General features: G+C 39.7%; 1 protein-coding gene across 17 annotated transcripts in view; it reads left to right on the top strand.

The window, feature by feature from the left end:
• Positions 1–26848, top strand: part of ptprda (protein tyrosine phosphatase receptor type Da) — a 256470-nt gene that overhangs the window by 114827 nt on the left and 114795 nt on the right. For all 17 annotated transcript variants that reach the window (XM_084711929.1, XM_084711944.1, XM_084711936.1 and 14 more), the window contains one exon: positions 9693–9878. In XM_084711929.1, coding sequence (XP_084568055.1) covers positions 9776–9878 — 103 coding nt within the window. In that variant the 5' untranslated portion in view covers positions 9693–9775. The remainder of the gene's footprint in view (positions 1–9692; positions 9879–26848) is intronic.

Genomic DNA, 26848 nt, shown 5'->3' with positions numbered 1-26848 from the left:
GAGGAGAGAGGAACGGAGAGAGGGAGGGTGAAATAAAGTGGCAAGGTAGACCAGGTAGAGAGAAAAGTCAAGGAGAGGCTGTTGAAAACAAAAAGAGCACACAGAGAACGAGTGGGAGGAGGAGGAGTGTTTGTGAGCTGACGCTACATGGTCATTTCAGTTACTAAAGTGTATGTTCAAGGTCAGTTTGGGTGGGCTGAATTCTCATGAGGACACAACCTTGCTCTTTGCACCAAGACAAGGTAACGCTTCTCAAATTGCAACATCCTCTCCTTGACCTGTGTTTTTCCAATACAAAGTTGTTTTTTGCGCGCTATTTGCAGCAGCTATTTGCGTAAAGAGGGAAACTATCACAGAAAAGGCCTGACAGTATTATTTGATTAATAACAGTGTTCACAAGGGAGGTGGATAAATGTTATTTCACATTATTTGTGGTGTGACATTTCAAAGTCTAGATAAGTTTGCAGACAAATAAAAGGGTGGATGGCTTTGAAATCTCCTGCTACTAATTTGCAACGGACGCACAAATGAGATGGGATTGTGATAGCCTTCTTGTCCTACAGCCGCAGCAGGTGCTTTTAAACCAATTATTAGACAGACAAATGTCATCAGACCCAATTAGATCCCCGCTGTGCCTTTCATGTTGGGCGATTCATTCAGAAAACAAGATATAACCATAGACATCAGTTGCAGCATTGGCTTGTCAAAAATTAGCCGGGCTTCCAGGCGGAACTGTAAACCCAGACTTTCTCAAACAGAAAGTCAAGCAGGCACCACCCAAAGGATAGTTTACGACCGTGGGAGGCTTGTTTGAGGGAGGTCAGGGGGGAGGCGAGCAGGGAGGGGGAGAAAAAGTAAATAAATAAGTAAAGCAAATAAACTCCTCTGATGTGCGGTTGTCAGGGTCTTTCATGTGGAGGCTGCACTTGAGGGCATAGCTTAGCTTAGCTTGAGGGATGTTATTACACATGCCGGCTGATCGGGAGCGATGTGTGAGAAACGGCCTTGTCACTCGGTCTTAAATCACACCATCACGGGCAGAAGAAAGTAGCGGCGGATGGGGAAAAAAAATGAGAGGAAAAACAGACAGAAGGAAAAAACAAAAAAGGGAAGAGTGGTTACGAAAAGACTACACACAAGAAAGGGACTTTACGCAGTGAGGAGAGACTGACAGACTTTGCGCTGTGGCATTAAAGAGAGAACTCGAGAAAAAGATAAAAGATGGCTGCAGCCAGCATGTAAAACACATTGTGACTTAACCCAAACCTGACCTCTTTTGATGAGGAAGTAGGAAATGGGTGGGTATGAGCTGTGCCTTTGATGAGCTTATTTTATAAATCTGGTCATATGATGTTTAAAACACCCAAGGGGCACCATGAGTGGGTGCCTGTCACAGGCAGCCATGTTACTAAATCTGTTGAATGAGGGGTAGGTGCTGCTCCACAGCAACCCGTTCACTTTTATATCACCTCTGACCTTGAGGCTTTAATCAAAGCGACACAAGATCTTACGTAGTCGAATCTTGTCCCCCAAGTGTAGCATTTTATGATCAGCAAAAATCCCGTTCAAATGAGCAGCCGAGCTTTTCCACAGCAGCCATGTTAACATGAAATAGTCCTTTCAAATCAAAAGAGTCAAGGTGCTGCTGTTGTGTAAGCTGCTTCACTAGATCAACATGTATTCAACAGTATTTCAATTAAATGTATTTAAAATGCTTTTGAGTATTTTGTAATTTGTATTTTGCTAGGCAGAAAAAATAAGATGTAATTTGTCACAAAATACTTTGAGCTTAATTTATAAGCTTAATACTTAAAATAAATGAGTTAATATGTCATTTTATTCTCAAATTAAACACATTTTTATCCCCAGGTTTAAACCGTAGAGAAAACTATGCAACAATTAGCCTAATTAGCCTCATTGTCAGCTACATTTGTATTCCTCATGAAAGCATGAGGGAAGAATTTGTTTTGTTTTTTGGTGCAAGTGCATTTTGGCCAGTGGACTTGCACTATGAAAGAAGTGACTGTGAAAAAGTGGATAAATTACTTATTTTACTATCAGGATTTGATCCATTTGATTCCAAATACATTTTGAAAGCACATTTAAATCCTTTTATCTCCTTTAAAGTTGGCAGAGAGCGTGCTCAGTATGCATTCATTCAGGTAATTTCTGTACAGCGGGAAGTGTGTGTTTTCTTTTTTTTTCTTTTTTTTTTTGGCTTCATCTGTCACTGAGCATTCACAGGTTTGAACAGCGCTCTGCCTCTAATGCTGTATCCAGTTCTTGTTATACATCCATGATCTCAGCATGTTAAGTTTGGCTACTAACTGTCTAAAATAGCACATTAGATGATACAAGGATGTATTTGTGTTTTTTCAAATGATAAATGACTTGTATTTTAATTAAATACATTTGTATTTTAATGCATTTGATGAGCAGATATTTGTAATTTGTAACAAGGCACCTTTTGATGCATATGTGCCCACCTCTGAATGATTCCCTGTTGGTATTCTGTTGCTAGTTTGTGCACTGACATATTAATGGCTGGTAGCTAAAACACTGTATAATACTGGTAAAGTGTGTTTTTTAATGTAGCACTTTATTTTGATATCAGATAAGTTAAATGCAGTGAAGTAGAAAAGATACATTAAAGCGACAATGAGCAACAAGAAAGAACAATAAAAAAAATGAAAAGGATGTTTCAGTTATAATTGATGCAAAAAAAAAGGCCCACAGCGAGGAATTGTACTGCAACAGCACATATTGGCAATGATTAACTCTTTTTGTTTGAAAACACACACTCACAGCGAGGTGCGCATCAGAATTAAATATGTCGCACGGCTCCTCTTTGGCATACCATGCTTTATTCTCCAATCATTGCCTATTGTGCCTTCATCAGGGTGTCACATTGGAGAATAGTTTAATTATGTATCATGTCAGCGGTAAAAGCAGCCCCTGACTCCGTGGGTTTTTTTGAAGCAGGAGCTGTATGTCTCAGCATCAGGTCAAAAAGAGAGATCACAGAGATCATTGTGGTACCAACACAGCAGCTCACTGCTACTGTAGCCCTTCATATCAGTGTAGTTTGAGAGAGTGCATGTGGGGGGTAATTACTGTATTCTTTAACTCTACTAGTCTGGAGGGAAATAGAAAGTCCTGCCTCATAAAATGAAACAAATTCTTATTTGCTGTGCCTGGCTGGGCATGATACTAGGCAACGTTTTTTTTTAATAACACAATGCAGTACGGATCACATCCTTGGAAGTTTTCGTGGCGCTTTGTCCTTGCATGTGTCGGGCTAATTACAGAGGGATTGGCCTTAATAGATTTGGTGGCATTTTTGTGGCTGCTTTGGTCTGTTAGGATAACATACCATGAATTGACTGTTTCCTTGAAGTTCAATTCAGTTTGTGCATGAGCCTGAAATTAAAAACACCCCGTTTTGAAAACTCCCCGGACTCGGCCAAAGTGAAATTACTTGCACGAAGGATGGCGCAACTGCTGAGCTCAAAACCCATGTTGAATTAGTTATGAATGGCACCACCAGTAGCATTCTCATGTCAGGATCTGTTTCCCACTGGCAGGATTGAGACGGTTACTTTAAAAATGTATTCTGATAGAATTACCAGTTACCTGTTCAAGAATGTAGTTAGTAACCTAATCCAAGTAGCGCAATACTAACGTAACTTAAGTTCATTTACTTTTGGATTATCTCAACACCAAATATGATAAAGTTTTATATAGTATATTGACAGGTCAGCTAGCTAACTATATTTCTGTGTAGTGGTTGTTCTTTGTGTATCTAATGTTAGCAGTTGTTCTTTGTTTAGCTAATGTTAGTGGTTGTTCTGTGTAGCTAACATTAGCAGTTGAGCTTGTAAATGTTTCCTTTACATTACATGTCGAGTTCTTGGGTGATGACATTATTCTCACAGCTGAAGGCAGAACTTGTTCTCTACTTTGATGTTGTTCCTCTTTTCTGATTTAAAGACAAAATTATGGTGAAGCACTTTTTTGACTAGAGGCCATAATAATAAATGGACTGTAAGATTAGCTGGTTTCAGTCGGAGCAGAGTGGTAAATTATGAGACTGGTGAAGTGTTCCTTCTTTATTTTAAATGTATTTTATTATTGTAATCCACATTTTAACTAAATGTAGACGTGATCTGATTATGTCTTTTATACATTTGTATCGTAGTTACATAATCCCGTTACACGTTGCTCCTCAACTCTGCCCACTGGTTTGCCAAAATATTCCAACATGTGCGAGAACATGGAAAGACACAACTGGCGTGAACCTGCTGCTGCTGCTGCTTTGGGGAGCTCATAACTTTTCTGTCTGCATTCTTTCTCATAACAAGTTTATTGCAGCATGGCTGGAATATAAGATAAATATGATTCTTTTGTTTTTCCCCCCCCTTAATAACATTGCTCGTCTAAATAGAGCGGAATACCAAACACAGGGGCTCAAATGAGAATAGAGACTAGCCATTATGGAGAATATAAACATCCCACCCTCCTTCTCTTTCACATTTCTGATAAGGATCATGGGGAAGGAGAGAGAGTAGACAGCTCAACAGCCCCTTTCTTTTTCTTGCCACACACTCCCCCCTTTTCTAATTAACATTGTGCATGTTGTCAGGCTTTGTTTAATAATGCATGATTGCTATCAGCAGCAAAATCCTTTGAATGAAGCACCACTGAATGGGAACACAATAATACCACCAGGGGCTCAGGAAGAAAGACAAGATTGTTTTTTTTTCGTTCTATTGTAATAAATGTTCAATGGAAAGCATCAGTGCCACCAAATGTATGAAAGTGAAGGTGCAGAGTGCAACGCGGAAATGGCCATGTTGAGGATAAAATGGGCACAGGTGGCGCCGCGTTTCAGGGCGTCTTCTAGGATGGACTAACAGAAAGGATCATTTGAGCTTGTGTACATGCTCATACATGTAATTACAAATCCATGAGCTTTCATACTAAAAGCTGCAGCATTTAGGCTAAATCCATTGTGAGATAACAATGCAGTTGGCTGCTGCCCCTCTGCCAGGTCTGGCAGGTGGCTCGTCCGCCCTGAACACATTAGGAAAGGATCTGCGGTGCAGTTTACTTGTAAAAATTAACACCACAAATCACAACCAAATAAATTTGCTTTCATTTTTTGGTGCAAATCAAGGTTTCAGGGGGTGTTTTAGCTGCTTACATTAGCTTCTCCTTGTTATACAGCAACATGTACTGCAATGTAAGGTATTCTGTAGTTAGGATGTGTAATGACATATTAATAGCTGGTTTATTGTTAGAGTAAACAACATTTATAGGCATTTGCAAGACACTTGTTAACAGTTTATTGGCTGCTTAAGAATGTTAATAAAAAGCTGTATGAGTTTCTTATAATAGCACACTGAGTTAAACTCAGTAATGACTATTATGTCATTTTTAAACCTTTGCAAAGTGTTTGTTGTTGCTTATTAAGATTTCTACACACTTGCACATGCATTTATTAGCAGTAAACTATGCGCTTGTTAACAGACAACTATGCATTTTGTTGGCACCAGATCTTTGAACAGAGCATATTGAAGTTATTTAATGTTTAATTAGGCACTTACTGTTAACCATGATTTTTCATCATTAAGCACATAATAAAGGATTCATTAACATTGTTAAGCACTGTTCACACTTTAAATCATCATCCCCCCAAAAGCATAGTGAACTGTTAGTTAACTGCTAATAAATACATAATAAAGTATGTAGAAATCTTAATAAAGCAACAACAAATTACATAGTAGGTAAATGGTTAAACTCAATAAATGTTTAAAGAAAGCCATAAGAAACTTGATGACAGGTTTATGGACTACTTTTTTTTTATTAAGGGTCTTTAAGGTTATAATAAAGGCTTATAACCAATGAACTATCGCTCATTACAGGAACTTTAATATAAAGTGCTCCTATCAGGCTGTAAAAAATATTCTCATATTAACATCAGACAGTATTCTTTATAAAAAATATGATATACAGAATATATATATACATGAACACACATTTGACACTTGTGACAAAGATGTGTAATAGAGGCAGGATATTTTTTAGTTTAATTATAAACATTATTGTCCAAAATGTTTTTATAATTATAAATAGCTGTAACTAACAACACACAAAGAAATAAACAACTAAACTAAACTAAAGCTGTGACAATCTGCTTTGTATGTACTCTTAAAGTTTATGTTGGACAGCATACATGCTGATATCGATATAGATTGATGCAGCTGTGACAGACCAATAATCCGTCAACTAATATATTGGTCAGGCTCCAGTAGTATGTAGAGTATTTATGATTTACTTTGCACATTATGAAAGGATTTGTGGTGCAGTTTTCTTGTAAAAAGAATAAAGAAATAACAGCACAAATCAACATCTAATATAATTGCTTTCATTTTTGGTGTAAATCAAGGTTTCAGGGGGGTGTTTTAGCAGCTTACAGTAGCTTCTCCTTGTATTTACTCACATAGCACAGCCTTGTGGTTGTCTCACTGGTGGTTACACAACATACAGATGGTTTTGTTTGCCTCTATCAGCGTGTGTGTGTGTGTGTGTGTGTGTGTGTGTGTGTGTGTGTGTATGTTTGTGTGTGTGTGTGTGTGTGTGTGTGTGTGTGTGTGTGTGTGTTTGCATGCCGGGCGTGAAAAGAGAAGGGGAGGGCTGCTGAGTACTGTTTCTTGTGTGCTGCCTAATGTCATGTCATTATGGAAATGCACACATTAATTAACTCGGAGGCTATCACTTAGATTTGGAGGGGGCAGATGCATAAAACAATAACCCAAGGAGACAGACGGCTGTACCTGCGCTTATACGTATGGATCACACTGCAGCTTTATCCGCTCAGGTTTCTCAGTCCAGTTGATTTTAATCAAATTCACAGTCGCTACAAACACTACTCATGTGAAAATTCTGTCTAGTGTGCTCAAATGTATGTATATGTATATGTGTTTGTGAGTGTGTGTCGGTGGTGGTGTGAGCGGGGGATGAGATTGCTTCAAATTGATTCCCTTCGCCACACGTCCCCCGCTCCTGCGCTCGCTGCTAGCCCCGCGGCGCTCGGAGACAGGTAGTCGTGTCTATCTCCCCCCAACACAAATCGAGTGTGACAGGTGCGCTATCTTCCCGTCTTTTCTGCCATTTACAGCCCACAGAAATGAAAGAGGGAGAGCTGGGAGCGAGAAAGAGGATGATTGGTAACAGGGAAATGAGGTACTTTGTCATCATCGGGCCTACTGATTGGGCTTAGGAGGGGGGCTTGTTTTTCTTTTTTTGTTCTTTTTAGTGGGTGGCGGTCAAATCTGCAGATAAACAGCCCAATGAAATATTATTTCTAGCAAAAGTATCCTGAGCAGACTGTTACTAAAACTGCAGAATCCCCAAACTTCAAGAGATCTGACGTGTTTGATCTCATGGTACATAAAGAGCCTGAAATGTCATGGTACGCAGACCGTGTACAGGTCCGCCTCCGCCGGGCACCGCAGTTGAAACAACAGCGTCCCATAGAACAATGCAGACAGATGAGCTAGCATGCTAACCAGCAGCACAGTATGTCATCAAGGCTCACACACACTTGGATTAGCCGGGAGCCGCGTTACGAGGCGAAGACTACCGCAGAGCATCCATCACTGAGGATCAAGCTCTGGCTTAAGCAAATGGATGACAAGGGATAGAGCTGTTCTGCGGCTAATACTGGCTCACTGTATCACATTGATTTTCACAGCCATATATGGCCTCTTCGATAAAAGGTTGAAACATGAATGGCAACACTTGGCCTCTCTGTCTTATAGATTTTAGTTGCTGTTTGAGTGGCGTTGGATTGAAGACAATATGTTTGTGCGTCTGTGTGTGTGTGTGTGCTAAAGCTAAGCTACTCCGTCACTTTGTAAAGGCACTTAGAGCTGTTAAAGAACAGACTATTGATTAAATGTGGTGTTAGAAGAATAAATATGTGACTTAGGTGGATTGGTTTAGCGGATGTGTACATTGTAATCTAACTAAAACACAGCATTTATATCTTGTATTGTCCTTTAAAGCTATTGAGACTGTTGATGAAATAGTTTCAATTTATTATTTATATAAGAAAACAAGACCATCAATGAGAAGACTGACTTTTTTAAGGTCTGCATCTAACAATTAGTTTAATGATTGACTAATCTGTTCATTATCTTCAGTAGGTGTATAAGAAAATATTTATAGACTTGAGTAGGATGATATTATGTTCAGTGATACTGTATCAGTTCTCTAAAACACTGAATCGAGTTATGGTGACATGCAAAGACGTGTGACAGTTGTGTGTGTTTATATTTTGACAGCTTCTCTAAAATTAGATTTTAAAAAAACAATATATCACCTTGCTTATAGTATCATAATTTTGCAACCTCTGTATTGTATATGTATGATTCTTGCCATAATTTAATTAAATGAATCGTTTAGTCTATAAAATGCCAAAAAAAGGTGAAAAATGCTCATCACAATTTCCCTGAAAAATTACTTCCTCTGACAAACAAACAGCCCAAAGAACTTTGATTTACTATTATAAAGTTTTTGCTTAAAAAAAAGTGACTTAAAAGAGTCATCGATTGTCAATAAGATGGCAAACAATTTTCTTTTTATCGACTAATGGATTAATGAACCAATTGTTGCTCCTTGAAATGAGACGAAACCAGCCTGTGTTTACATTTCCCCAGGCACAGATACAGTGAGCAGCACATTAGCCAGTTAAAAAGTAGCAGGAAGAGATATTTATACAGATAATTTTATTTTTGCTGTTGTATTTTTTGGTTATGGGCCTCCAAAATACAGTTCCTTCAAGACTGATGCATGTTGCAATCTTTTTAGGTGTTCTTTGCAATGACGTTGTGGGAGCGCTTAAAAATTGCAAAAAGTTGTGTTTTGTTATTTTCTCTTTTTTAAATATTTAATTAAAAATGAAATTTTTTAATGAGAAAATTTGAGGCCTTATCAAAACGGCTCATTGGACAGAATTGCAAGGTTGTGCAGAATGCACAGGGATTGGTTGAATTGGCATTAATTGCTTCGATGGCAACTTCCTGGAAGTCAATACAGTATGAAAGTTCCTTGTCGCAGTATAAAATAAATATTAAAAAAAGTCAAAAAAGTCAGTGGTCTCTCCATGGTCAAATTTACTTAAACTCCCAATTGAAGAAGTATGAAATAGCTTTCAGCATTTATGAATATTTCCTGCATTTCCTGACTATTCTCACACGCAACAGAGGCGCTCTTTATGTGAAACAGATATTAACACTGATCTTAGGAGGACTTAAAATGTACTCTTATTATGCAGCGTATTTAATTGGCGCTCGCCACCAAAGCTGTGAAGGCAAAATCTTATTAGTCCACCCTTTCATCTGTGTGGTTTCTCTATCGCGCTCCCTCTCATGCACACGTGCACACGCATTGTGTGAAGTGACTATTCCATTTAGAGAACTGTCAGAACATACCCTGTGAGCACATCAGCCTCTTCCTATCCTCTGTCAGCTCCAGCCGAGGCTGTGTGGGGGTATGTCAGAAATGTGCAGGGATAGATAAAACCCGTGGAGCCAAACAGCTTTGTTTCATTCACTTCCTCTCTCTCTCTCTTCCTCCCTCCTTACTCCCTCTCTCCCTCTTCCCATCCCTCCTTGCCTTTTGCATAGGCTGTGAATACCCTGCATCTGAGAAATCAGACCAGACTGACTCACAGGGCTCTGTGAGCCAGCGCCACCGAGGCTGCCAAAGCATGCTGGTGCCAAGCTGTCCCACCATGCACAGAGCCAGACCCACGCTGCTGCTGCCGCTGCTGCTCGTCCTGGGTCTGTTCCTCCACCTCGCCGACGCTCAAAGTAAGTGGACCGTTGGCTTTCACGTGGGCCTTAAAGTGCTGTGGCCTGCTGGGTTGGGGGCGGGGTGGCAACGGTGCAATTGTTTCTTTTTTTTTTTTGTTGAACATCATCAGACACATAAATACTTCATGTGACATGTTTGCAGCTTAAATGAATACTTCATGAAGTGTATGAAACATCATGAAACACATGTTGGTGTGTACTATGATAGCACTACTGATATGCTGGGATGATGTCACCACCGACCCTGTGAAATGTTTCTGCATTTTAAAATTCAAACACAAAATTCAGTTCATTCACACAAACACCTATTGTGTTGTATTGTTAAGATACAAAACGGTACGAGGATCCCAAGTTCCCTTAATGGACTGACTTCCTGTGCAAAGTGTCTCCTCCATGATCAGATTATGAAAATAATTAATCATTAGAGATTCTACGTATTTAAAGAGTATTTTTACCTCATAAATAATAAGTGAGCATAAACAGTGACTTATATATTTTTTTAATTAAACTAAATTGTTTATTTTGAAAGGAACATCTGCCAGACCAGATTGAAGTTCATGTTGATCCAACCTTGGCCCACAGACCACACTTTGAGCAGCCCATATTTAATTACATAAATGCCACTCTATGAAAGAAAAAAGTTTACAGAGGAAAATATATAATCTTGATAAGTTAAGTTTGAAGACATATCAAATTCAAAGTCCTCTCTCCACTCAAAAATGTGTTTTTTCTCATTGTTACTTCACCTGGATGTTTGACCTTCACTGAGCAGAATGATTTATTTGGCACTCAAAGGCTGTTTTCACATTTGTCTGCAAAAGGAGGAAAGTTTCACCTTAAATCTGAGTGCATACAAGACAGATTTCTGACATCACAGCTAGTTAGGAAGCCAATTCTGGTCCATTATGCAACTTACAGGTGCACTGTGAAAACTCAGAGACTCAAAGATGTTTTGAAATGAAAATATTATATTTGATATAGTGTCATATGGTTATGATTTTATATTTGGTTATTCAAAGATTCAAGATTATTCAATGAGAAGGGAAATGTAATTCTAAGAATTTTGAAGGTACTTAGGGTGGTAAACCTTTTTTGAACATCTGAAGGAGATGTGAAGATATTAAGTACATTTGCAAACAAAGTTTTTAAATAATATTGATATCCTTAAAAATTCTGTATCAGTCAAATCCCAGCATGCGTGTATACAATAGTAGCAGTGAATTACATCCGATTCAGGTTAAAGAAAATCAAGGATTACTTGATTTCTTTTTTGATTGCATCTTTAAAATATGGCCATTTTGAAATAATGATGCTCTATTAGCTCATGAAAACGTGTCTGACATGCAGGGATTTCTCAGACCAGTTCTCCACTTTGTGGCGGATCAGGTGGGAGAGAAAAAGAACCCTGTGCAAAAAAAAAAAAAAAAATGCTGAAAATGTTTTGAGATCTATAAACAGGAAAAATATTTGGGAAGTTTTTGTGGCTGCCTCCATTGTTTGGTATATGCTGCTCCATTTTCAATGTTTAAGATTAGATTACAGTTTGTTGTAACCCAGTGGATTGTGCTGTTAATTGCAAAAAATACCATGTAATTTGTATTCAGTAACTGACTACATTTCAGAGTGATCTGACCAAACCCTCTCTATTAGCGAGCAGTAATCTTAGCGTCATATTGTGCTTCTTGCTCCCTCACAACACGCACACATAATGATCAATCTCTTCATCTCACCAAACTATCAAATTGTCTTCAAGTCTCTATTTTCCAACTACTCTCTTCTGCTGCTGCAAAAAAAAAAAAAAAACCATCATGTGAACCAGAAATGCTCAGGCCTCAGCCAAGAATCTCATGATGAGAAGTCATTGGAATTGAGTTACTTGACATCAGACACCTGCCCATTGATGTGTGACAACAGTTTTCAAACCTCATTGAGCTCTGGTCCTGCACCACGGCATCTCTCCCTCTCCCACCCTCTCCCTCTTTTTTTTTTAAACACTAAGATCCATGAATCATTAGCTTCTGGAGTCACAGAGGGATGAATAAAAGTTTTATGGCTCCCTTTGCACCGACTGAAATCCCCTCAGTTCAAGCTGAATATCTCTGAATGAAGGGATCATTCACCCAAGGTCATATACAACGGAGCCACGCAAAGTGAAATTGATGGGTGAGATTTTCAACTTTGTGCTTGAGAAATGTTCCCTGCAATCTGTTCAAATGTGTTTTATTTTTCTTCTCTGCCGCTCGCCACATATGTCTCACAGCGGGGGAGAGGCAAATGGAGAAATGTTTTCTCCGTTTATCCCCCCGTTTTATGTGCAGCTCCAGGATTTATTGACACAATTTAATTACGGGACCTTCCCAAAACGGCATTAACAGTCGATAAACGTTACCATTGAGGGGGCTCTTTAGTAGCTATCTTTTCACAAACACCCATCTTCCACAGTCTAGTGTGAATTTACATAACAGCATTTGATGAGAGAAAAAAAAAAACAACTTTCCCTCAGACAACTGTCTTGATGAAACTTCCACTCTCGCGTGTCCAGACATTCCACAGTCACATTTGAGCACTAATGTAACAGAGACCTGCACAAGTGCAGCCAACAGCCCCCAAAACTTGACGCCTCTGTGCTCACCATGCTCCCCCCCCCCCAAACATTGCCCCCCGCATCCATTTCCTTCCTTTAGCTGTCTGGCTGTGAGCGGCAGCTGCTGCTACCCCATCCCCTACTTAGACAGCTGTGCTGGGTCATCATTTCAAAGCCAAAACAAACTTATCGTGAGGTAGCCACAGTGGCTGTCTGTTAATGACTGTGAAGGGGTGTGTGGGAGTCAGGGAGGTCACAGGGACGAGGTGTGTTTCCCGTCTGCAGCTGAGGCAAAGGGGCAAGTGTGTGTTCTTTATAATAACCATCCATCAAATAACAATTGTTAATTAAACTTGGTTAATATTTATTTTACTATTAAAATTTAAATAATGTTTATACATGTGTTATAAACCATTTATTACCTTTACTAGGTGTTATTAACATCAGTTACAGCTTTATAATGCCAATCCAAATTATGTTTATAGATGCACTACACAGTATTTATTATGTTTATAAAAATTCTGGTGCAAAAACTGCCTGTATAGGTTTAAGCAACAAAATTACTTCCTTCAGTCAAGGAAACAAAAGTCGCTAGGAACATCCCTAGTTAAAATAAGTAAATTACTAATGTTCAAGTACTTAAAACAACGTAGAAGAGTTTTGTAAGTACATAAGTTATTATCATTAGTTGCTACTTTATAATAGCCATCCAAATAATGTTCATAGACAATGTGCAAATTAATTATTAAACATTAACAAAGTGATAGCTAATTATATAATAATAATTCATATAATTCATTTCATTGTTTCTTAACAGTGAAAAAGCTGATGACTTTAGTCTAATTAACTGTCAATTTTCCATTTATCACTGATTGTTGTTATGAAGTGTTACCTGTTTCATAGGCAGAACCGCTCCAGTCGGTGCATATTAGCCCTGGGATTTATATTTGCTCCATTCTGTTCCTGCTACCGCCTGGTCTCCCACATGCACGTGTTTGTTCCTCCCTTTTCCCAACTCCCCTCCATTGTTTTCCTTCCTAATCGCTCTCTTGCCAATTTTTCTCCTCATTTCTTATTTGAGCTTTTTTTTTTTTTTTCCACTCTACTGTTTTTCTGCCTGAGTCTTTGTCTTCTCCCCACCTTCTCCCCTCGCTGTTTGGAGGCAGTGCAATAGCCCCTTCCAGCGAATGTAGAAGCTCCTTAATTTCCTGCACATGCATAAACCAGCCCAGACACTCTGGGGCTCTCTCCCCATCTGCGGTGTGCACCGAGGACCAAAAAGACCTCCAGTTCAATTTAGCCTGCTCCAGACTAACCCCGCAGCACCACAAAAAATCCGTCTGCATTTCCGAAGGGAGAGCTGCCCTCTGTTGGCGCTCTGGATCCGTTTGGGTGTGAGCTAGCCTCCGGCTGTGGACATGGTGGAGGATATGAGACACGCGAGAGTAGAAAATGGCTGAGTCGGCCTGCTCAACAGATGGCACGATCCTCGGAGCCAGTCCTACTTGCCACCCCACACAGTGGACACTGCAGCCCCCACTCAAGAAAAATGCCAATCAGGGCCCCCCTATAAACACACGCTGCAGTTAACGTGTTAATGGTAGTGCTACCAAATTTGTTTTTCTTTCTGCAAATGTTTCCAAGTGAGACCTAGCTTGAAGGAACGTGATGCATTCAAAAATGATCTTAGAGGATTACGTAGCTGTGTTTCTCTGTTTGGTCTGTCGGTTTGTTATTGTTTTGTCTCCGGCCTTCCCTTCTCTGTTACTCTCTCTCGTTTTCTCCTTCACCCCGTCCCCCTCGCTCTTCAAATGCGGCCCAATTAATTTGTGTGGCAAATTGGGCTTGGCAATAGCTTGAAAGAAGGGCATAATTGTCCCCGGTGAGCCAAGGGGACAGAGCGCAAGAGAGAAAGAGCAGGGAGGCGACAAACAATTCCTCTGTGTCTTTTGCTGAACGGTAATGCTTAAAAAAAAAGAAAAAAAAAGGAAGCATTGGAGGATGATAGGAGAGCTGGAAGCATTTAACATCTCCACCTGGGCAGGGATGAGAATTTCGGTGTGGGCATTCGCGCTAAATAACTTGGCCGTTCATTAACTCGACCAATTGTTTCATGAGGCGGAAGCGAAAAACAAGGCCGGTGTTAGAAGTCAGAGTCTCAGTGTGATGCGAAAGTTTCCCCCTGGATTCATTTAGAGATTGAGCCACAGTGCACGCACATCGACCTACACTCTAAAAACAAAATCACACAGGAATATATTTATTCAAGTTAAGTGAGTTGTTTCCTCCTGACCCGTCCTCCCCAGACACAGGGAAGCGTTGCAGGCTGCGGGAGCGCAGGATGTACACAACGCTGTAACCTGACAATAACAAGCAAGAATGAGTCCTCCACTGTAAGCTGATCAGCTGTTTATAACTGTCAGTTATCTGTTAATGTAAAGTTAAGCCTTGTATCCTTAAAACAAAAGCACACTGCTCCAAAAATACACACTCTGGACTTAAGTGGCTGCCGGTCTCACTGCCTGCCACACTCCATTAATATATTGCTCAGTGTAACAGTTATAAACATCTACAGCTACTACAAGTTTATTAAAGATTTTTTTAATGACTCATAAAGAGACAGTTAATTCAGTACATTTGGTATTAATTTGAACTTGTGAAATTGGCATACAAAAAAATCATATCATGGTCATTTTATGATTTATTACAGTAAGTACATACATATTTCTCCTTTAAGTGTAAGCAAATAGTTTATTTTTACAGTGTAAACTGATTGAGTTACATTAGCAGTAGCGGCTGAGCTGAAAATTGCTGACTGTTTTAGCTTTTTTTTCCCACTCAATGATTGAAAATGTGCTGAGCTACATCTGTATGAAAAACCTGCTTACAAAACACCCATGCGCTTTCTGCCCGGCGCTACCCCATGCTGTTTTGGACCATGTCAAACCTTGGGCCTAATGGTGTTTTAATTGATTCCTCCCATCGCTGGTGGATGGCGTGGTGAGTCCCAGCGAGCCAGCACGCTCCTCTTTAACACGTCAAATGAGTATTGACGGATCTCCTCCAGCCTCTCTAAACATTAAGATGTTAACACCCCAACCTCATCTCTCTCGCTCTCTCTCGCTTATTTTACAGCCAGGCATGTATACAGAAGCACGTGCACGCATCAGGCACTCCCATCCACAACATTCACAGGCATCAAATGCATGTGTAATCCTTTTGAGCCAGCAATCAAGGGTGAAACACGTGGGACAAAAACAGCAAATTGTCTATCAAGGGTCTACTGCTCTGTGTGCAGTAATCTATATGGCAGTACTGCAGTAACAATCCAACAGCATCTGCCAATGTCACTCATTTCTACTCTGGTGGAAAGCAGACAATCATGATCATGATTTGTAGAGGTGTTTGTTTATCTGTTAGAACAGTGTTCTTCAGATGGGAATACTAGTACCCTTAGGGGTACTTGTAGCTATGAGGTATGTGAGATTTTGCAGCTATAACATGTAACATTTCTGCATTAAAATGTCTAAACAGATAAACGTATATATATTAATTTGAGTTGTGTTGTTACATGATCTCAAATGGTTCCAGTAATGGTGTCAAACATAGAGAAATCTATAATTTATTCAAGGTAACGGTGCATTTCCTGTTCGCCATTGCTAGCTAGTTGCTAGATACTACTGTATAATGTCTGTGAAAACAAAAGGAAGCCGGCAAATGTGACTAAACATAACGTGAAAAAGGTTTTGATATTTGCTCCGTTAACGTGATTTCTGAATGGAGCAGTATTATAACTGAAAATATGGAGAAAGAAGTGATAAATTAATAAAAAATAGAGCCAACAAAATACCCCTCAGTATCAGAAAGAACATGTTTCAAGGGGATTTACTTCAACAAACTGACACTGGCTCTTTATATAGGCATTTGTTGTCTTCCAAAAATGTTTTGGTACCGGTCAGGGGGTACTTGGCTGACAAGATATTTCAAAGGGGGTACATTATTGCAGAAAGTTTGAGAATCACTGCGTTCGAAAAAATAACAGGGAGATCCATTTATATGTGAGCATGCACACACACAAATACACAATGCCATTCCTATAATCACACACATCTTGTAGTGCAATTCAAGCTAAATCACAGACGCAAACAGATAATTTGAGGAGTCTCAAATACATGCACATATACTCAGGCACACATACCCCCCAATCAGGATCACCTTGTAGCAAGTCCGAAAGCTAATGATACTCTATTCCCCAGATGACATCAGGCTGTAATATGTGTGTTTTATGCATGCCTGGCCTAATATGAATTATTGTAAAATAGTGTTGTATTTGCATATGAGCTTCCGGGCTGTACTGAAATTAGCATTTTTACAACAGCTCAAATTAAATCCCTCTGCTTAATTTGCCTGCATGCTAATTTGATTTAAATTGAGTCTATTCCATTCCCTTTTACACTCATACCCACACAACGCTAACATACAAGCCACGCACACACACTGATTCAAGCATGTATGAACGCACAGCATGTACTCTTAAGAGCTGCAGCCTACATTTACCCCCCCCGCCCCCCCAACACACACACACACTCACAGACACACAGCCTGCTGCACATTGAATTAGACACACAAATAAACACACGCACAGCTTACATGTTTGTGCATCCACATAAAATGACATTAAATCCAGAGGAGAACGGAACCTCGTAGCCGGTTTTGATCCAACTTTAAATCACTGTAATTCCCCCAGTCTACCGCCTCGTTCATCATTCTGCCGGACACTGCTCAAGTGGAAATCTCATTGTTGGCTCCACTCGTTCATTTCAAAAACGTGTCTTAGTGCAGTACATCTTTAAAAAAAAAAAAAAAAAAAAAAAACAGCATCGACATCTACGAGAGGACGGCATCATGTTCACACTTCAAATAAATGTGTTGAAAACACCTTCGCTGAGAGTGCCAGCACTTAATTACCATCTCGTTGTTTGGATGAAGACCTTGTGACAAGACTGGGAATCTGAGATAAAACAATGTTATCAGTGCCATGCAAGATGCCTCTCGCTCGCAGGTTGAACTAAATGAGTAAGAAGTCATTATCATTTTCTTAGGCTGCAAATGCTTGTACCGACTCCTTGTCAACAATGTGCAGCGCAATTATGTTTAAAGGTTGTATCAGGCCCGTTACTAACTCCATGAATGCTGATTTCTTTGGCAACTTTGCCCCAAGTGTATTATTTAAGGCCATTAGCCTCATCTATGGATTGCAGTCATTTCGTCTTGCACTTAGACCACGGAATCGCACAAAAGCCGAGCAATTTTCACCACACTCCTGACCCTCCCACTCCAAAGAAGAGCAGATAATCACATACAATATGGAGATGTTGTACAGGCCCAGATGCAGGTAATTAAAGGCTAGCCCCCAGCCACTAATGCTATATCTAAGTGCACTTACGTCTCCAAGACACATTGACTCGAAAATGGTGGGGCAATTTAACCATGCTGTACCCTCTATGTCTCAAGAGTGAGAAATATTGACAGAACAAAAGCACCATAATCCAAATTGTAAATCCATTGGAGTAACAGTCAACAATCTTCCAGAAAATCCCTCCTCGATTGCCATATATTTGAATACCTCTACATGCAATGACTGTGAAATTGTATGGATTTCAGTCAGTCTGGCATCTCCTTATCTGTCCTGTGAGCGTTTTAAGGTGCCAGAGAAACAATAGAGGACCATGTTAACGCAGTGCACCAGACTTACACTGTCTCTTTCTCACACAAAGGGTACCTTGTAGCATGCCTTTGAAGCCGGGATCAGCCGGTGAGCTGAGCACAATGCCAGCTGTTTTGCATCTGCTGGGCTTACACTTGGCATGATTCTGGCCTTGCTGGCATATGTACTAAATCTGATCACCCCTTCGTACGCTATGCCAGTGAACTGTATAACAATGCAGGTGTTTCATGACATTGCCCCAGTGACAGTGCAATTAATAGATTGATGCTGTAGCTGCAGTAATGGGATTACTGGACCAGTCAAGTCTGAAATACATCGGCGCTGCCTGCACAGGCGATGTTTTACCGCAGTGTGCAGTCGGAACAATGAAGAGCCTGAGTACATCATCTGCACACGCAGTAATCTGAGACGGAGAAGTCGCACTAAAACATAGACTGGCTCAGACGTGGTGATTTAAGGTGTTTTTATGCTCACAGTAAAGCGTTCCAACAACAAATCTCACATTCTTGCTCTTTTAAATACAGAAATACAAGTAAAAATGGCGACATGTTTATGGATCACATCCATTATATTCAAGATAAAAATATCCTAAGTGGTGGAAATTGTCTTGCAAGTTTTGCAGTGATAGGTGACTCCTCTCGTGACTCTGGATTGACTCATGAACCCTTTTCTGCATACAGGTATTGCAGAATAAATGGTCATTTAATGCAGGTTTGGCTAAAGCTGGACTTCACAGCATATTAATCAGTTTTCACAATTAAAGCAGACTGTATTATGATTATGATTTCAGCCATTAGCAGAGGTACTGCACAGTTTAACGAAATTCTTGAGCTTTATTCTGAATGACTGTACTGTGATGAACACAATAACGCTGGTGTTAATATTACATTCCATATGTGGAAAATGGCTCAACATACCATCTGCATTTTTTTCCCTGTTAAAAGGGTTTTTTGGGGAGAATTTTTCCCTCACCCAGTGCAGGGTCTAAGGGACATGGGATGGTGCACGCTGGACAGATTGTAAAGCTCCCTGAAGCAAATTGTGATTTCAGATATTGGGCTATATAAATAAAATTGGACTTGACTGCCTCCCACCCGCTACCCACATGGCACCACAGGCCCTTCTCACCTCCCTCTCTCAGACCACCTATTATTATTTTGCAGAAATATGCATGGGTGGAGTTTGGCTCAGGCGTTGGGAGTGAAGTTACACTTTAAGACCGTGTGGTTTTAAGACGTATCTTAAGCATGTGGAATTCACTAAGATATGAGCCCAAGAGCCATTCTGCATTTTGCATACCATTAGTAAGACAGGCACAGTGTGGTGGAGCCTGCATGACACCAGGATTTATTCCTCATTACGTTAATTAATAATTCTCTTGAAAACACTGTAAAAAGAGCAACCTGGATATTGCTGAGTGCATCACTTCGTTTGAGGGAGCAAAATCCCACCTCCCCGGATTTGTGCATGTGGAGAGAAGGAAAGTGTTATTGTGCATTTTTGTAGTACATAACAGTTAGATTATAAAAGCGTATTTTTTGAAATTATCTGCCTCAGAGTTCATGCATCTGCGTCTGTCTGAATGTGTGTGGTTGTGCGTGCGAGCCCGCGTGGGTAACACCTGGCCCTAGGCTGGAGCTTTGGTCTCACTCCAGGGGTCCTAAGAGTGTGACACATCGCACTGATCTCGGCGTAGCACATTTGTGTGCCTGTGGGGTATGTTGAGATTCTGCGGTGGGGTTAATGGTCTAAACCATTCATCTCCATGGAGTGCCTCGGGGCAATCTCTCACTCCCAGCCAGAAAAGCTCACATCCCCACCTTCTTACCTACAGCACTCTCCAACGCTTGATGCCAATTGGGAATCTTTATGCCCTAAGCTCCTCTTGTCAAACTTGATTTACATTTAGTGGAGTGATGGAGTGAATGCTCAAAGTCTGTCTTTGGAAAGCTTTCTTTTCTCACCTAATACTCTCAAACACCACGTCTGTCACTATTTCCTATCCCTCTGCTCATTTCACTTTACATGCCTGCTCACTCATTAACCCTCTAGACCCCATAGCTCTATATTTCACTATAGCACCCAGGAGTGTCCATCATTTTAAAGTATTAAAACACAGAAATAAAGTTCTGCTTTGTGTTGTTGATACTTTTACATTGAGATCTATATTTTTTTTTTTTTCTGGTGGGGCCTTCCAGGCTCTCAATGCTGGAGATGATGTGGTTTTCTTTGGGGGAGTGTCAGAGTCAGTCGGGACAACCGACCAGGTCACGTCTTTCCCACATATAAAATCAGCAATTTTTCTCATATATGTTGCCAAAGACACTATCTACAAAACCATTATGAGAAACAATAAAGACATTGTCAGGGTTTTTTTTTGCTCACAAGCACTTCAATCGCCATCTGTAAACAGCAGAACCTATTCGGCTCTCACTGCAGAGGATGGATGCAGTTTTCCAGGCTTAACTGTGATGAAGAGTCAGTAGGCACAATTCACAGAATATAGACTTTTCCACATATAACTTAAGCAATTTCTCTCATATAAGTTGCCAAAAACATCCTACAACACCATCGTGGAAAATGGCAAAGACGCTGTTAGTTTTTTGTTTAAGATCACATCACATGATCAGCATCAGTGAACGGCGGGGCCTACTCCGCTCTTATTGCCGGAGGTGGGTGCTGTTTTCCAGAGAAGAGTGCAACCAAGAGTCGATTGACCATGTTGTGACTTTTCCACATATGAACTCAGCGATATTTTGCTCACATGAGTTGCCGCAAACACTACCTACTGCCACATAACCGTTGTTTGTTCTTCTGACAAAGCTGTGTGGGTAAAGTGTGGGACACTTCCCTTTTATTTTGAAAGCCTATTATCCATTGAAGGATCTGTTGTGGACAGACTCTGTTTTAGTTTTAGTGCTACTTGTTGTTTTTGTCTGGTGTTTTTATGTTTCTTCAAATTCCTTCTTCTGATTAGATTTTGGTGGTCAAAGGTCAAGGTCATTGTGTCCTCCAGTTCGTCCCAGTCTCTTGAACATGATATCTCCGGAATACCTGTAAAGAATTTCTTCAAACCTGGATCAAATGCCCACTTGTACAAGCAGAGAAATGATTAGATTTTGATGGTCAAAGGTCAGTGGATAAAGTCACTGTGACCTCATGACAATCCTATTCTTGTGAACGCAAAATCTTAAGAATGGCTTTGATGTCTTTAAACTTGGTACAAACATCCCTCGGAGGTTGAAGATCAAGGTCACTAAGACCTCAGAAAACACATTTGGGTTTGATCAAATGCCAAGTCTTTTGTATAAGGCTGGACAGACATAGATGTAAATGGCAACTTGACTGTTTGGCCCAAGGCTCGTTAGAAATATGTTGAAGCATATGTCATGTACTTGTTATCAAATTACAGAGGAAACTGTTTTTTTGTCAAAGAAAAACAACTTGTGATTGTCAATTTATTTCTGTTTTTGAAATAGACTTATTTGTTTGGATTGAGTAGGAAAATGCTAATTTAAGTGATGAGTCTAAGGGGCCGCAGTGAACATTTTTGAATTCTAATAGGGTCTAGTAGGTTAATTCACTTTCTCGTGCCCTCACTCACGCATTCGCCGCCTTATGCTCGCTCTGTCTTTGGCTTCTCTGCGCCACCAAGTGAGTCATGCCATTTGCGGAGGTGAGATTTATTGTGACACACAGCTTTAGTGTGGTTTATTAGTTATGGCAAATGAGAGTGAAAGCCTCCATTGCGAGGCGAAAATGCTCTCATGCCACAGCCAGACCCATAGGCTTTTCCAGTTGAAACAGAGCCAAGCCCTTTTTTCTAATGGCACAGCCCTCTAAGTGGCCATCCCATCACACCGTGGTACACGGAATATGCATTCTCACACACACACGTACATGCACACGCAATTACCGAAGGGGTCCCTGGACATTTATGAGGTGTTTATACAGCATCCATCATAACATCCATGAACAGTCTGTTTCTCCTTAGCTTTTAATACTCCCCTGGTGCCGTCTTTCATGTCATTCATCATTCTCTCATCAACTGATTAATTACCTCAATCCCCTCCATCACTTGAGTCATGATGAAGGATATTTCAAGTTAAGTGTAGATAATTAATGTACAACAGAGAGGTAGGGTGGCAGTGGTCATTTGCCTCGAAAGGTAAGATCGTATCTGGTTTTCCTTCGAGTCTTTAAGGCTCTGCGCAGTCTAACATATTTCATCTCAAACTTTTAGTCCTCTCAAGTTTGATCTCACTCAATCCTTTACACAGCCATGCGTTAATCCACTCATCTTCCCCACTTTTATCTCTCCCTCAGTCTGATAGTTAGTACAAGAGCACATATGGAGGGACGTCAGGGAAGGAGGGGAGAAGGCTGTTGAGCAGACGCGATGATGTCAGGATTTATGCCTACATGGATTTCTTTAAGTACACCCTCTAAATAAGATTTTCCCAGCCTCCTCCTTCCCGTGCCCCTCGGAGAGAGCGAAAAATAACACATGATCACAGAGTCTCAAAGAGATTCCCTTTCACTTCCTCAATCTCCTTTCTGCCACCGCCTGGGTGAGACAGAAATTTCACACCGCATGATCTGTTGCCTCTCATTACACGGCACAATTTAATTGGCTGTGGTCTTCCCCCATTGTGATTATTCAAGGAGAGGTGTCCGCAGAAAACAGAAGCTGTGGTTTTGCCATTAAGTCCCACAGGGACAGCCGTATTTGTGTATTTGGCCAAATTATGTCAACTCCAGTGGCAGGAGAGTGGAAACTTCCAGGAGACATTAGTCAGTTAGCAGGTAGCAAAGTGCTACTGAAAGGCTTGGTTAAACATGATGAGATGAGATGCATGTTAACTGCTCAGTGACCACTAATACTGAAAATTGCTTTTATTCCACATTAAATACAGGTTTGTCTCGAATGTAATTCTCAAGCAACTTATTTGCCTCAAAATGCAAAAAGTAATTTAAGTAATTTTTGCATTCAAAGCTTCTATTGATTATTTCAAATGAAGCTTCGAATGTCTGATTACCCACTCTCCCGGGGCAAGTAAAATGCCATGTCTGGCTAGTAAATCTTTCTAGCCAATCTGGCAAATCACCTACCTGATCAGCCAAGTGGTAAAAAAGGGTATGTTACACAGTCAACAAGTGCATCTGTAGGGAGAAGAGTTGTGACTGTCAGATCACTTTCAGTATGCAAGAATATTTGTTGCTTCACATCTATGACACACTGCGTTCCTATTTTGATTCATTTACTGAAAGATTAAACATGACAATTATTGCATAGGAGTAATTAAAAAATGTCTTTGGGCAAGTAGGTTTCTGGCCAACTAGCATGTGGAGAAAAAAAAAACCACATTACTGAGGAACCCTGATCAACTCCCCAAAATTTAAAATCTTCAAAGAAAATCCTCAGTTTGAATAAAGTGATTCATCAGCTTAAATGAGTTAGTCTTTTTTTTATTATTATTAAATTAAGCTTCTTTAATGAATATAACTCATCAGTGTCATCAACATAAATGTAATTTAAGATACTGTTAGATTGCTGCTAAACCATCCCAGTAACACGGGCATGTGTCTCCCTTCGTGTGAGAGTTTTTTGACCGCTGTCAAAGTGTTGTTTTACAAAGACATAATGCCAACAAATATGGACTGAGGCAGGATATTTTATTAGATAAAGACATGTTATGAGTCCTGGAAATGATAACATCTATCCTTTTCAAATTTTGACTTTTGGACTACAACACCCTGGGGTTACTGGGAATGTTTGGATCACACAAGTTGGAAACAATCCTACACAGCCACCACTACAATCAAATTCTACAAATAATACAATACTAATAATTATTATAAACTTTATTTAAATTAAAAAATCATTTAAATGTCCCTCATTTACAGTTATGTCAAATAGACAGTGGTTTGAATGATACAAAACAAAAAAGTTATAAAAGATACAAGGTGAATGAAGCAATTAAAACAAGAAATGAATATAGATCAGAAGACTAAACTTACATAGATGAAATATATGGTGGCAGTTTTCCAATGATTGCTTTATAAGTTAACATATGCTTTTCCCGCCTCTGAGACAGAGAAGACCATCCAACTTTTTTATGAGAAAATGCAATGGTGAGTGCTGTAACCATCACCGGTAATAAACCCTGAGCGCAGAGTGGTAGACAACATCCAGAGGCTTGAGAGTCGAGGGAGAGGCATGCCTGCAAATCACATCTCCAGTCTCTAAAACAGACAGAAAAACAGCTTCAGTTATCCTTTTCCTACAAAACATTGGGAAGTTCACTCGATTTTTATATAGGAAACCAATTTTTAGTCTGAGTTTGATGAATAAGGTTGTTGATATGATACTTGAAGGTTAGTTTTTCATCTATGCAAACACCAAGGTATTTAAATTGTGTAACTCTATCAATGTTAGAACCTCACATAGTGGAAACAGAAATTGCTGTTATTTCCTGCTCTAGAGAACAACATAAATTTAGTTCCATGTGTCCAGGACTGCAGCGCTCAGTTTTGGATGCGCAGTTGTTCCGATATTGCTCTTTTTAGCAGGCTTGAACAGACATGCAAAATGTTGATTTAGAGTTTGAATGTCAACATTATGAACAAAGCTTTGAAGCCTTAACTACTTTACAGCCATAAAAATAAGAAAACTAAGATAAAATAAATAAAAATAAAAGTGTTTACACCATATAATACAGCATCTGATATATGCCTTAGGAATACAGTCTATAGCTACCATGGACGGTTTTACACATATTCATAGTCTGAGCAGTATACATGTATAAAAATAGTATTGTGCTCTCCAGACTCATATTGGACACCTAATGGAACCAAGAGATGGACAACATAGCATATCTCTAATAATATGCTTTCATTCTCCATTACTGCCAAAGAGCACCACTGATCAGATGGTCTGTAAAATCCACTTTGACCTATGCTAAAAATAACCATATTCTGTGATGTCTGCCTCAGTAAAATGCTGTATAGATACAGTATACAAATTACACGTTTGTTTACAGAGAAGACATTCAGAATACTTGGAAGACATTTTCAAAATAAAATAAATGAGCAGGGATAAAGTTTAGGTAGAGGAAAGAGTCAGATTGACCAGCAACCAGTGTGCAAACTGCCATCTCATAATACTACAGGCACACAGAGATTAGAAGACGGTAGATAGAAAAGAAAGTGAAACATGGGCGAGAAAGAGCTTAGATAGAGATTAACTAAAAGAATGGATGGATTGACTTTCAAAGGCATTTGAACCAGATGAGGTGATAGGAGTGAAGAAAGGGGAAAGCTAATATAAGTTACAGGGATTTCTTTTATGTTTCTTCACTGCTTAGACACAACTCTTTTTAAAGATAATTTTCCCCCGAACGTAGCCTAATCCTGGAGACTACAACTTTAATCCTACAGATATGATTTGGTTCTTGACATCTTATGAAATTATCTTTTTTAAGGGATCTGAAATTTGGTAATGAAAGTCAAAGGTAAACAGATTAAAGATATTGCGTTTTGGACTGAATGTCACATTCTGATCTTATTTCAAGTCTCTTGTCGTGTACAATGACAAAGTCAACCTTCGTCTGGAAAGTGTCAGTCACTGACTGAACTTCAAGCAACTTTTATCAAAGCTGGGAGTCAACATTTCAAAGCTACATGAATTAAGGGACTTTTTATTGTGTGTGCACAAAGGGAAGCACTTTGAAGCACTTGTGGTACCTTTGGCTTGTGGTATTATTATTATTATAGCAAATGGAAACTGAAGCATTATTGGGGAAAAATGAAAGAATAATACAAATTCATAATGTGTGCAGGGTAAGAAAAATGCAATCTTATGTTAAAATCATAATCCATTGCAACAGAGAGTGAGGCAATAAGCGGTGAAAATAACCCAGGTCTAGGCAACTTAGTAGTAATCAATTGGTTGCATAGTGACTAAAGCGATTCAGGGATGGAGACGGGAGTCACAATAATAGCAAACAAAAAAGCAAAACAGAAGCGTGAGAGGGTATTCTTATCTCAAGATGACTGCTATCTCGTGGAAGACAGCCACTTTTGTTTTGCCATGCCTCATTGTGTGGTGTCTTTGAAATCCACAAGGGCCTGTTACACAGCATTCATTTTGTTTCATCACTCGCACAAAGGCTTGACTGACATTATTTGAGATAGTTTGTTTCAGGTACAATGAGAGTAATTATTCAGGCTGCATTGAGAACAGAGAGAGGACCAACAGACAGTAAGCAATATTATTGGCAATGATGGAATATTACAGCAATTTGTTAATAAAAGCTACACAAATAACTGCATCTTTTCTGTGGTGCTCAGCCCGATTTCATGACTCTGACATCATGCAGTGGCTGTTTGAGCTTTGCTACTCAGTTTGAGTAGCACCGGTCATGTCTTTCATATCTCCGGTCGAGGTTTAGTTCCCTTTTTGCTCCTCAGAGAAAACTGAATGGAAAAAAATAAAACAATCTCATATTAAACTTATTTTATAGCCATAGAATAGCAGAGGTGTAGCTTATTTGCTGAAGTATAGGAGTGCACCTGTGATGCACACATGCATGTACATGCACGCTTAAATTGTGGCTCATTTCAGGTCATTTAACTGCTGCTTCTACGATGACA

This window comes from Lutjanus erythropterus, chromosome 23 (assembly GCF_056507025.1).
Source record: "Lutjanus erythropterus isolate fLutEry1 chromosome 23, fLutEry1.hap2, whole genome shotgun sequence".
Taxonomy (NCBI): Eukaryota; Metazoa; Chordata; class Actinopteri; order Lutjaniformes; family Lutjanidae; genus Lutjanus; species Lutjanus erythropterus.
The sequence above is the reverse complement of the archived record's forward strand: the minus strand, read 5'-3'. Positions and strand labels throughout refer to the sequence as shown.